Here is a 13,074-nt window from a genome sequence, read left to right as displayed (position 1 = left end):
GGCTTCCCTGCTCCCCAGGTCGTCCATCCTGTCTGCCCTCAGCTCCCCCTAGCCCTCGTTTGCTTCCTGCCGCTGCCCTACCTTTAAATATTGCATTTTTCTTCCAGTCGCGGCGCCATTATTAAAAGCAGAAGCAGGCTCGGCTCCAGCCTTCCCTCACATGGTTCCGCCTTCGCGCAAACAGGAAATATGTCAGAAGAGGGCGGAGCCATGCGAGGGAAGGCTGGAGCGTGTCTGCGTGTGTCAATTTTGAACTACTGCCCAGCTACCATATGGCCTGAAAAGTAATTTCATTGTTTATGTGCATCCGCTATGCGTGCTGGAAAATTTTCTGGCACGAGGTACTAACTGGGTGGTAATTGGCATTGTATGCGTGCTGACAATTGTTGCCCGGTTAATGCGTGAGACCTTACCGCTAAGTCAATGGGTGGCAGTAAGATCTCAGGCCCAAAATGGACGTGCACCAATTTTCATTTTGCCGCATGTCCACTTTCAGCCAAACAAAAAAGGCCTTTTTTGCAGGTGCGCTGAAAAATGGACCTGTGCGCGTCCAATACACGTGACTACACCAGCGCAGTGCATTTTCAGCGCACCTTAGTAAAAGAACTCCTTAGTCAGTTGGTGAATGCACAAAGTTGTACAATTTATCTGTATATCTTTATGCAACTTTTGAATCAGGCTATGCATTCATCCCTGAATGCTGAAAATGCTATTATAAATTCAAATTATTTCTACCATTTCTGTGTTTGGAGTTAAACACAAGTTATAACTCCTCTTACTCTCTTACCTATCAATATGCTCCTTCTTTGCTTATACCCTACACTGTCTATTAAAATGTTCTATTACGTACTGTGTTGATATTGTAAGTAGTTTACTATCCGCCTTATTTTCGAAAGTGATGGGCGCCCAGATTTTGACCCAAATCGGGAGATAGGCCCATCTCGCAAAGGCGCCCAAATCGGTATAATCGAAAGCTGATTTTGGGCGTCTTCACCTGCAATCTGCCGCGGAAACGGGCAAAGTTGATGGGGGCGCGTTGGAGGCGTGGTGAAGGCAGGACTGGGGCGTGTTTATCGGCCGAGGAGAGATGGGTGCCTTCGGCTGATAATGGAAAAAAGAAAGGCGTTTTTAGCGCGAATTTGGGTCATTTTTTTACCCTTTTTTTTTCACGAACAAGTTCCAAAAAAGTGCCCTATATGACCACATGGCCACCGAAGGGAATCGGGGATGATCACCCCTGACTCCCCCAGTGGTCACTAGCCCCCTCCCAGCATAAAAAAAACAACTTTAACAACTTTTTTTCCAGCCTGTATGCCAGCCTCAAATGCCATACCCAGCTCCATCACAGCAGTATGCAGGTCCCTGGAGCAGTAGTTAGTGGATGTAGTGGACTTCACTCAGGTGGACCCAGGTCCATCCCCCCTACTACTACTACTATTTAGCATTTCTATAGCGCTACAAGGCGTACGCAGCGCTGCACAAACATAGAAGAAAGACAGTCCCTGATCAAAGAGCTTACAATCTAATAGACAAAAAATAAAGTAAGCAAATCAATTAATGTGTACAGGAAGGAGGAGAGGAGGTTACAAGTGGTTACGAGTCAAAAGCAATGTTAAAGAGGTGGGCTTTCAGTCTAGATTTAAAGGTGGCCAAGGATGGGGCAAGACGTAGGGGCTCAGGAAGTTTATTCCAGGCGTAGGGTGCAGCGAGACAGAAGGCGCGAAGTCTGGAGTTGGCAGTAGTGGAGAAGGGAACAGATAAGAAGGATTTATCCATGGAGCGGAGTGCACGGGAAGAGGTGTAGGGAAGGACGAGTGTGGAGAGATACTGGGGAGCAGCAGAGTGAGTACATTTATAGGTTACACTTGTGCTGGTAAATGGGAGCCCTCCAAACTGCCCCCAAAACCCACTGTACCCACATGTAGGTGCCCCCCTTCACCTATAAGTGCTATGGTAATGGTGTAGAGTTGTGGGCAGTGGGTTTTGGTGGGGATTTGGGGGGCTCAGCACCCAAGGGATGGGAGCTATGGACTTGGGAGGCATTTAATTTTTTTTCTAATTGTTACAAGTGCCCCCTAGGGTGCCCGGTTGGTGTCCTGGCATGTGAGGGGGACCAGTGCACTACGAATCCTGGCCCCTCCCACGACCCAATGCCTTGGATTTGTTCATTTTTGAGCTGGGCGCCTTCGGTTTCCATTATCGCTGAAAAACGAAACCGCCCAGCTCAAATCCGCACAAATCTGATGCATTTGCCGGGCACAAACTGTATTATCGAAAAAAAAGATGGCGCCCATTTTTTTTCGAAAATACAGTCTGTCCCGTCCCTTCACATACCCATTCGTGGACATAGACGCCCATGGAGATGGGTGTTCGCGTTCAATTATGCCCCTCTATGCCATACTTTGATTATTTTTACTGCTGTAATTGTCTATTGCTTATGATTGATTTATTCTTACTGTACAGCACCTTGAGTGAATTCTTTTAAAATGGTGGTTAATAAATCCTAATAAATAATAAATAAATATGGGTAGTAGCTACACTTTGCCACTCCCTGTATAATGCTTTGACCTGCCTCCAGCCCATACCAAATATGAGACTATTTTGGAAGAATACATTTTGTCCATATGGCAACTTATATGACCAAATTTTATCCATATATTAACACAAACTGGGTGTGGAGTTACAAATGCAATAAGCAAAAAAACCAAAGTAATCCACGTAATATCAAAATATGGAAATCTATAATAACATAATAAAACAAGGAAGGAAAAGCCTCAGAGTAGCTCAAAATCGAAAACGATTTGTAGAGCTATACCGATCAAATAGATCTCCACTTCATCAGTCGGCAAACACCTTCCCAAGAGTTATAGAACTTCATTTGGTTAATAAGAGCAAAAAAATAAAAATAAAGTCTTTATGTTATGTTAGTGCTGAAAAAATAATGAAAAACACTCTACAAATCTTTTTTGATTTTGAGCTACTTTGAGGCTTTTCCTTCTTTTTTTAATGATGTTTGTCATTATAGAGTTCCATATTTTGATTTTGCAAGGATTACTTTGGTTTTTTGCAAATTTTATCCATATACATGCTGGCAGATTTTCTTAAAAACCCTTGTGCGGTTGAAGCTCACTGCTGATACATACAGTGGTGGAAATAAGTATTTGATCCCTTGCTGATTTTGTAAGTTTGCCCACTGACAAAGACATGAGCAGCCCATAATTGAAGGGTAGGTTATTGGTAACAGTGAGAGATAGCACATCACAAATTAAATCCGGAAAATCACATTGTGGAAAGTATATGAATTTATTTGCATTCTGCAGAGGGAAATAAGTATTTGATCCCCCACCAACCAGTAAGAGATCTGGCCCCTACAGACCAGGTAGATGCTCCAAATCAACTCGTTACCTGCATGACAGACAGCTGTCGGCAATGGTCACCTGTATGAAAGACACCTGTCCACAGACTCAGTGAATCAGTCAGACTCTAACCTCTACAAAATGGCCAAGAGCAAGGAGCTGTCTAAGGATGTCAGGGACAAGATCATACACCTGCACAAGGCTGGAATGGGCTACAAAACCATCAGTAAGACGCTGGGCGAGAAGGAGACAACTGTTGGTGCCATAGTAAGAAAATGGAAGAAGTACAAAATGACTGTCAATCGACAAAGATCTGGGGCTCCACGCAAAATCTCACCTCGTGGGGTATCCTTGATCATGTGCAGGACGTCAGACTCACAGAAACAGAAGCCTGCTCAGCCTTCTACATGGAATGTTGCTAGTGGAATAGCAACATTCCATGTAGAATCTCCAATAGTAGCAACATTCCATGTAGAATCTCCAATAGTATCTATTTTATTTTTGTTACATTTGTACCCTGCGTTTTCCCACTCATGGCAGGCTCAATGCGGCTTACATGGGGCAATGGAGGGTTAAGTGACTTGCCCAGAGTCACAAGGAGCTGCCTGTGCCTGAAGTGGGAATTGAACTCAGTTCTTCAGTTCCCCAGGACCAAAGTCCACCACCCTAACCTCTAGGCCACTCTTTTGAATATCAGCCTTCTGTTTTTTTAAAGAAATGTTTTTAAAATTAATAAAAGCTCTTTCCTTTGGTAGTCAATTAAACTCTGTACTTCCACTTGAAATGAAATATCACCTTTATACAGCTGTATGATATTATTATTACTGCTCAAAGTTAAAGTTTGGTCACTGTTAAACATTTTTAAACATGATTTCAGTCGTTGGTTTCTTCACATTTATCAAGATACAGAATACACAAACACATAATTGAGTGGGTAAATGTTTATGTTGAACTTAATATTTGGAATTATATATGTCCCAGCTAAAATCCTTTTTTCCAGGGCAACGGGTGTATTTTTCACTTCTTTTTTTTTTTTGGCGTATTATTTCTTTGATAAACAAGAGAAACATCACAAAACTTACATCATTTCACTACTTCATTATTCCTTCATTAATCTAACTGGAACTGAACCAATGCATGCCACATTTTTAATTCACAAAGAATAACTTTAATTTCCTTCACAATTAACAGAAAAACAGTTGTTGGATAAATCATCTTATGGCCAACAGCACCATGAGTTTTACCGCGTCTAGAGCAAGAGGTATGTCTATGAAACAAGCAAAGCTCTAGAACATGCTGTCTGCCATTAATAATACAACTAGACAACAGTCTGAAGTTAACACATTGTAATGTTAAGTTATGATTCTAATTCTCTGCCATATTTAGTATGGGTCAGTCATCCACTAGGCTGAGGTGAGGAGTGGCCTAGTGGTTAGGGTGGTGGACTTTGGTTCTGAGGAACTGAGTTCGATTCCCGGCACAGGCAGCGCCTTGTGACTCTGGGCAAGTCACTTAACCCTCCATTGCCTGCCGCATTGAGCCTGCCATGAGTGGGAAAGCGTGGGGTACAAATGTAACAAAAATAAATAAAAAATAGCTGGAAAATATTACTGCATCAAGGCAGTAGCCGGGTTGCAGAAGGAACTGGCTGAGCCGTATGCATCAGTGAGTCGCCCAGATCTGGTGCCACCAATGTTTCCAGTATTTGTGGAACAATTTAAAATCATAAAAGTCTTGCATTATTTTATTCTAACATTAACAATCATCTTCCGAGTGACTGGGTTTTGCAGCAGTGCGTAGCAAATACCATTTCCAGAAGTTATAAAAAATGGGCACGCTGGACTGAATTTTCTAACAATTTATTTCCAACCAGCTGTAACCTTCATTGTTTCCAAATACAAGTGAGAAGTCATTTTCAGTGTGCCACTTAAGCTCTCCCTTTCATGAAATGTAAAAGCAAACCATAGACCACTCAGCACTTGCTCTCCCCAGTGAGTCATCTGGCCATGGCCTGGATCATAGAATGGTAGAGGTGGTCAAGCCAGAGAGCAGCAGAGCTAAGGACCTGGTTATATAAGCCAGGCACAAGGCGAGTGTGAAAGGTGAGCACCCAACCACTCCATGTCCACGTGTGGAAATGAATTTGCTATGCTGTGTCAGGAGGTGGGTAACAGAGGAAGAACTAGCAATAGGCAGATCAGCAAGTATCTGTTTGCTTTAACTGAGTGTCCCATTTAAGAACAGAGAGTGGAATTAAAACCTTAGACCAGAGATGAAGAAAGATGTCACAGGAACTCTGATTGTTTGGTCAACCCTGTGGTGTAAGAAACATTCACCTTTCCAAAGCTGAGCTCTAAAATTTAGACACTCATCTTAATTTGTCCCCTATTGCCAGTCAAACTTTACCAAAGGGCAGTAAACCACGGCACTTACTGTGTGAGAAATGCAAAGCCATGTGGTGACTTTTGAGGGGGTGCCCAGCATCTCCCCGTACAACAGATTACAGCTCTTGCAGAACACGGCCGCTAAGATGATTTTCTGTGACAGCAAATTTGGAAAGGCTACCCCACTGCTGTCAGATCTACATTGGTTGCCTCTGAATGCCAGGATTATTTTCAAGGTATCCTGCTTAGTTTTTAAATCATTATATGGTCTGACTTCTGTCATATTTATTTATTTAGGGGCCCTTTTACTAAGCTATGTAGGTGCCTACGCATGCCCAATGCGCGTCAGTTTGGAGTTACCGCCCAGCTACCGCATGGCCCTTGCAGTAATTTCATTTTTGACGGATGTCCGCTATGCAAGCTGGAAAATAATCTTTATTTTCTGGCGCATGGCAGAAACCGGACGGTAATCGTCATTCTACGCAAGTAGACGATTACTGCACAGTTAATGTGTGAGACCTTACCACTAAGTCATTGGCTGGCAGTAAGGTCTCAGATCCAAAATGGACGCTCACCAATTTTTATTTTGTCGGATGTCCATTTTCAGCAAAAAATTTAAAAAGGCCTTTTCTACAGACGCGCTGAAAAATGGATCTGCAGGCGCCCAAACCATGCGCCTACACTAGCGCAACCCATTTTTCGGCACACCTTAGTAAAAGGGCCCCTTAGATTTTGCTCACAGCTTTTTCAGTAGTAGCTCAAGGTACACTGCGTATTTCCCTGTCCCAGGAGGGCTCACAATCTAATTTTGTAGCTGAGGCAATGGAGGGTTAAGTGACTTGCTCAAGATCACAAGGAGCAGCAGTGGGATTTAAACCAGCCATCTCTAGATTGCAAGACCGTTGCTCTAACCACTAGGCCACTCCTCCACTCCAGAATCTTGCTATTCTTTGGGGTTCTACATGGAATGTCGCTACTCTTTGAGATTCTGCATGGAATCTTGTCACTCTTTAAGATTCCAGAATCTTATTTATTTATTTGATTTTGCTCTCACCTTTTTCAGTAGTAGCTCAAGGTGAGTTACATTCAGGTACTCTGGATATTTCTCTGTCCCAGGAGGGCTCACAATCTAATTTTGTAGCTGAGGCAATGGAGGGTTAAGTGACTTGCCCAAGATCACAAGGAGCAGCAGCGGGATTTGAACCCACCACTTCAGAATGTCAAGACTGGTGCTCTAAACATTAAGCTACTCATATTGTATGACTTTCTTTATTGCTCCTCTGCTCAGCTAACTTTAAAATTTAAAAACAGTAATATTTTTCTCTTTCCTCCAGTTTATCATCTTGTTTCTAAAAAAAAAATCATGAGAGATCCTACTTTTATCAGGCAGCAAATTATTGGAGTTCTCTTCCGACTAAACTAAGATTCAATCATGTTTATATTTTTTATTATTTTTATTTGTTACATTTGTACCCCACATTTTTCCCACCTATTTGCAGGCTCAATGTGGCTTACATCGTATCATGAGGTGTTATCTAGGCTGTTTAAAGTTCTTACTAGAAGGATTCCAACTGTACAAAATACTTCTATAAGACTGATCTACTCATTAAACAGATACGATGGACTATGTTCTCTCTATATCCAATTACTGGCTGCTGATAGAAGCTAGAATTCTGTATAAGCTCTGTTGTAGGAATTTTTAAGATCATCCATGGAATCGCTCCTTATTATCAGGGGAATTCTATAAATCGCACATAAAACTGCACGTACAAATTTGGGTGCACTTCCAATTTTCACGTGCAATTTTCAGTAACGGGCCTATCAGCGCTAAAAATTGGGTGCTAACAATCAATTATTGCACTAATTGGCAACAATTTCAATTTATGTGCGATTCTTGCTAGGTGTTATTCTATAAAGATGTGTGCGAAACTTTGTCAGCGTGCACATGAAAAGGGGGTGTGGCCATGGGAGGGGCATGGGCGGATCAGGGGAGTTCACTACAGATACACCTGTTGGATGCTGTTTATAAAATAGCTCTTAGCGCCAAGATCTGCACCTAATTTAGGCACAAGGATTTGCATCAGGGTTCAGTTGGTGTAAATCCTTGGTGTGGATCCCGGCGCTAACCGCTATTCTATAAACGGCATCCAACTCGAAGCTCTGTTTATAGAAATAGTGCTCATTGCTCATTTTTTTCAGCACACACTTATTTTTTTTTGTTACATTTGTACCCCGCGCTTTCCCACTCATGGCAGGCTCAATGCAGCTTACATGGGGCAATGGAGGGTTAAGTGACTTGCCCAGAGTCACAAGGAGCTGCCTGGGCCTGAAGTGGTAATCGAACTCAGTTCCTCAGGACCAAAGTCCACCACCTTAACCACTAGGCCAGTCCTCCACTGTTGCTACTATTGGAGATTCCACATGGAATGTTGCTATTCCACTAGCAACATTCCATGTAGAAGTCGGCCCTTGCAGATCACCAATGTGGCCACGCAGGCTTCTGCTTCTGTGAGTCAGACTCACAGAAACAGAAGCCTGCGCAGCCTCCTACATGGAATGTTGCTAGTGGAATAGCAACATTCCATGTAGAATCTCCAACAGTAGCAACATTCCATGTAGAATCTCCAATAGTATCTATTTTATTTTTGTTACATTTGTACCCTGCGCTACCCTCATGGCAGGCTCAATGTGGCTTACATGGGGCAATGGAGGGTTAAGTGACTTGCCCAGAGTCACAAGGAGCTGCCTGTGCCTGAAGTGGGAATTGAACTCAGTTCCTCAGTTCCCCAGGACCAAAGTCCACCACCCTAACCACTAGGCCACTCCTTCAATCTAGTCCAATATGTCCAATAGGGCTCCTTTTACTAAGCGGCAGTCAGCCCAATGCGAGCTTACCGCTCGCTATACAGGAAGTACTGCTGGGCTACCGCAGAAGCCTGATGGTACTTCCCACCCCTACTGTGCCTTCATTTCTGGTGCTACAAAAATGTATTTATTTTTGTAGCACCGGAGTGTACCCGGAGGTAATCAGGCAGTGCCGTGCGCTGCCCGGTTACCACCAGGTTAACGTGAGAGCCCTTACCGCCACCCCCAATGGATGGCGGTAAGGGCTCCTCCTGAAATGGCCATGCGGCAAGTGCTTTATTTGCCGCGTGGCCATTTTCTGAAGGAAGGCGAGACTTCCATTTTAACAGGTGCAATAAAAGGGGTCCTCAGCATACATGTAAAACATGCACCAACGCCAGCACTGGCCCCCTTTTGCCGCAGCTTGGTAAAAGGGGCCCTAATTGAGGTTCTTTCTATTAATGATAGGTGTTTAATACAACCATTTAATGCTGCAGTTTCCAAGTCCTACAAGTATTAAGTATAAAAGACACGTTACTTCCTCCTTTTCTTTCCAATCAAAAGCATGGAATGTATTATCAACTGAGCTAAGACTGTTTTCTAATTCTGAGGCTTTTAAAAGACAAAAACTTTATTGTTTCACTAGTCCGATCTGTCTAATTAACATCACCAATAATGATTGTAATTCCTGGATAACGACCTAGCTCTTGTAATCTGCTTCGAACTGTAAGATATTAGCGAAATATAAGAGATAGAATGTAATATAATGTAAAGATCAGAAGGCCATTTCTATGGGTGAGGTTTTCAAGCACTATCCTACTATGGGTTATTGCATTAGGTGCCCTAGGGGAATCTTTGGCCTTGCACCACTCAATTAAGGTTTGGGCATGTAGACCCCTCCCTCCCCTGAGATTCAGATGTTCAATCAACAATCATGATCTTCTTATAACCACACCCATAACAATCCTGTAAAAACACATTAAAGCATGCTTTGGAATTTCTTTCAGTTTATGACTGCAGTTGCTCTTTTCTGCTTCAAAGAAGCTGTGACCCTAGTTCTTAGTTTGCCTAATGGTTAAGCCAGCTTTGAGGCAAATACTAAAATAAAGAGACACTGAAGAAAATTAAAACAAATTTTTAGTGTTCAGAAGGAGAAAACTGGTGCAGAAGAAAAGAAATGCCAAAATGCATTGGTATAAAAAAAAAATGAAACTTGTTATGAACAGATTCTCTGGACTTATAAGCTCAATGGCCATTTTTAAGCAAAACTGCTGCCTTCCAACTGAAACCACAATGCTTAGATTATCAGATACAAGATTTTCAATTTATGCCAGTGACAGTCCCAGAGAGAATGTCTGGTTTCCACGGAACTAGGCCCGGCTCAAGCAAACCCCAAGAGCTTGAGCAAAAAAAAAAATCACAAATAATATAATCTTTGGACATTGTAGTTTGGGGAGGGGAGGGGGGACATTACCACTTATAACATAGTAAATGGACCCTTAAATTCCTAGCACTGGTAGATCTCAAAAGCTACTGAATGCAGTGAGACAGCATATTCTGCGAAATAAAGAGACTCTGGTTTAAAGTGACAACATTTTTTTTTTCCAAAGGTCATGCTTACCTTTCACTGGACACTCAAATGTAATATTTGTTCCAGCTCTTGCTGCTACGGCATCACCGACAACCACAGACAGATTACCACTTTCCAGGCTTGTGACATTTCTTGCACTGGATAGGATGGTAGGTACTTCTTTAAATCAAAGAGAGAAGAAAAATGAATATTCTTTTCACTGCCTTTTCCACTTTGTAAATTTGATCTCTGAAGTTCACCAAATGTTCACAGGCACTGAGGTTATAAGAAGTAAACTAAACGGAGTCAAATCTCCTGTGATTAAAGCCAGCCTGCGCTTTCTAGTGTTACAACACAAACTCACAATACAGCACCTTAGAGAATAAGAATCTGTTCCTATCAGGGATGTACATTCATTTGGAAATGAAATGTAAAATGCACAGAAACAGGCCTTTCCATTTTGCTTCAAAATAACTCAAAGCACAACAAAATAAAAATGCAAAGAAATTAGTTTTCTGTATTGCATTTTTTGTTTGATTTTAGCATGAACTATTTGCAAATTGCACATACTACTGCAAATGGCATGAATCGTTTGCAAATACGCCCTCTCATTCCCTAAGAGGTCCTTTTACCAAGCAGCAGTAAAAGGACCCCTGCACCAAGGCCTCCTTTTACCACCGCTGGTAAAAGGACTTTTTTTTTTTGCAGTATGTTTTAGCGCCAGGGGCTAAAAATAAATAAACCCCAAAAGGAATAAAACTGAAAACCTCCTGCAACTAAGGGGTCCTTTTACTAAGGTGCGCCGAAAAGTGGCCTGCGCTGGTGTAGATGCATGCATTGGGTGCACACAGGTCCATTTTTCAGCACACCTACAAAAAGGGCCTCTGAGACCTGCCACCCATTCACTTAGCGGTAAGGTCTCACACATTAACCAGGTGGTAATCATCAGTGCGCATACAATGCCAATTACCGCCCGGTTAGTGCCACGCACCGGAAAATAAAATATATTTTCCGGCACGCGTAAAAAATGAAATTACCGCCTGGGCCACATGGTAGCCGGGTGGTAGTTCCAAATTGGTAAGCGTTGGGCGCACATAGGCACCTAAGTGGCTTAGTAAAAGGGCCCCTAAATATTTTTTTTAAATGGCATGCGCACAATTCTTCGTTTCCTAATTGTACTACAACTAGGGATGGGTCACAGTACTTGCAAGACAATCAGAAGTTTGCTATGTACTTCCCCATGTCTTCTCTTATTAAGTTTCAAGTTCAAGTTTTTTCAAGTTTAGGTTTTGTTGATACCCCACCGATGCGTAGGACCTTCTAAGTGGCATTACAGTTATAGAAATCTGGTAGTGATATTGAGAAGAAAGAAAAACATTTACAGTCATGTTAGCAGACGCAAACAGAATTGAAAGCGCTGGTTAGTCAGAGTCCAACCTTTCCCTGTATCAGCAATGCTCTGAAAAACATGTTTACAGAAATCATTATAGTCATGGCAAACAAAATGCATCACGAGACAAATATGTTTCTAACTGGAGAGAGACAGGAAGGGCATTACATAAACTCGATCCTCCAGTAACACTAAAGGTAGTCATTCTGATCAAGTCAACTACAACCTGCCTAAATGATGGTATCACAGGTTGATTTTGGGAGGAGGAACTAAGGGCACAAGATGATGCATAAGTTATTATTAGTCAAGAGAGATATTAAGGTTGGCCAATATGATATACTTTATGCACCAGAATCAAAATTTTAATTGTGATTCTATGGTTGATTGAGCGCTAGTGCACTTCTCTAGGCAGAGGGGTCACATGGTCATATTTCTTCAAACTAGTGAGTACTTTGATTGCAGTATTTTGCATGAATTGCAATTGTCTTTGATCTTTCACTCAATGACTGTGCGATGAAATTGCAGTTCCCTATCAGGCTTATTTTCAATGAGAAGGACGCCCAGCTTCTGACACAAATCGGGAGATGGGCGTCCTTCTCTCAGGGTCGCCCAAATCGGCATAATCGAAAGCTGATTTTGGACGTCCTCAACTGCTTTCCATCGCGGGGATGACCAAAATTCACGGGGCGTGTCGGCACCGTACCGAAGGCGGGACTGGGGTGTGATTTAGAGATGGGCATCCTTGGCTGATAATGGAAAAAAGAAGGGCGTCCCTGACGAGCATTTGGACGGACTTTACTTGGTCCATTTGTTTTCACGACCAAGCCTCGAAAGGTGCCCGAACTGACCAGATGACCACCAGAGGGAATCGGGGATGACCTCCCCCTTACTCTACAAGTGGTCACCAACCCCCTCCCACCCAAAAATAAAAATTTTAAAACATTTTTTGCCAGCTTCTATGCCAACCTCAAATGTCATACCCAGCTCCATGACAGCAGTATGAAGGTCCCTGGAGCAGTTTTTAGTGGGTGCAGTGCACTTCAGGCAGGTGGACCCAGGCCCACCCCCCCTACCTGTTACACTTGTGGTGGTAAATGTGAGCCCTCCAAACCCCCCCAAAACTCACTGTACCCACATGCAGGTGCCCCCTTCACCTCTTAGGGCTGTGGTAGTGGTGTACAGTTGTGGGGAGTGGGTTTTGGGAGGCTCAGCACTGAAGGTAAGGGAGCTATGCACCTGGCAACAATTTGTGAAGTCCACTGCAGTGCCCCCTAGGGTGCCCGGTTGGTGTCCTGGCATGTCAGGGGGACCAGTGCACTATGAATGCTGGCTCCTCCCATGACCAAATAGCTTGGATTTGGTTGTTTTTGAGATGAGCGTCCTCGGTTTCCATTACCGTAGAAAAACCAGGGACAACCATCTCAAAAACGACCTAGGGATGACCATCTCTAAGGTTTACCTAAATTTCATGATTTGGGCGTCGCCGACTGTATTATCGAAACGAAAGATGGACGCCCATCTTGTTTTGAT

The 13,074-nt window shown here is 42.9% G+C and overlaps 1 protein-coding gene across 2 annotated transcripts in view; it reads right to left on the bottom strand.

The window, feature by feature from the left end:
- Window positions 1–13,074, bottom strand: part of ADAMTSL3 (ADAMTS like 3) — a 650,803-nt gene that overhangs the window by 50,249 nt on the left and 587,480 nt on the right. For both annotated transcript variants that reach the window (XM_030189627.1, XM_030189628.1), the window contains exon 23: window positions 10,206–10,334. In XM_030189627.1, coding sequence (XP_030045487.1) covers window positions 10,206–10,334 — 129 coding nt within the window. The remainder of the gene's footprint in view (window positions 1–10,205; window positions 10,335–13,074) is intronic.

The sequence above is a fragment of the Microcaecilia unicolor genome, chromosome 1 (assembly GCF_901765095.1).
Source record: "Microcaecilia unicolor chromosome 1, aMicUni1.1, whole genome shotgun sequence".
Taxonomy (NCBI): Eukaryota; Metazoa; Chordata; class Amphibia; order Gymnophiona; family Siphonopidae; genus Microcaecilia; species Microcaecilia unicolor.
This window is presented reverse-complemented; position numbering and strand designations above follow the sequence as displayed.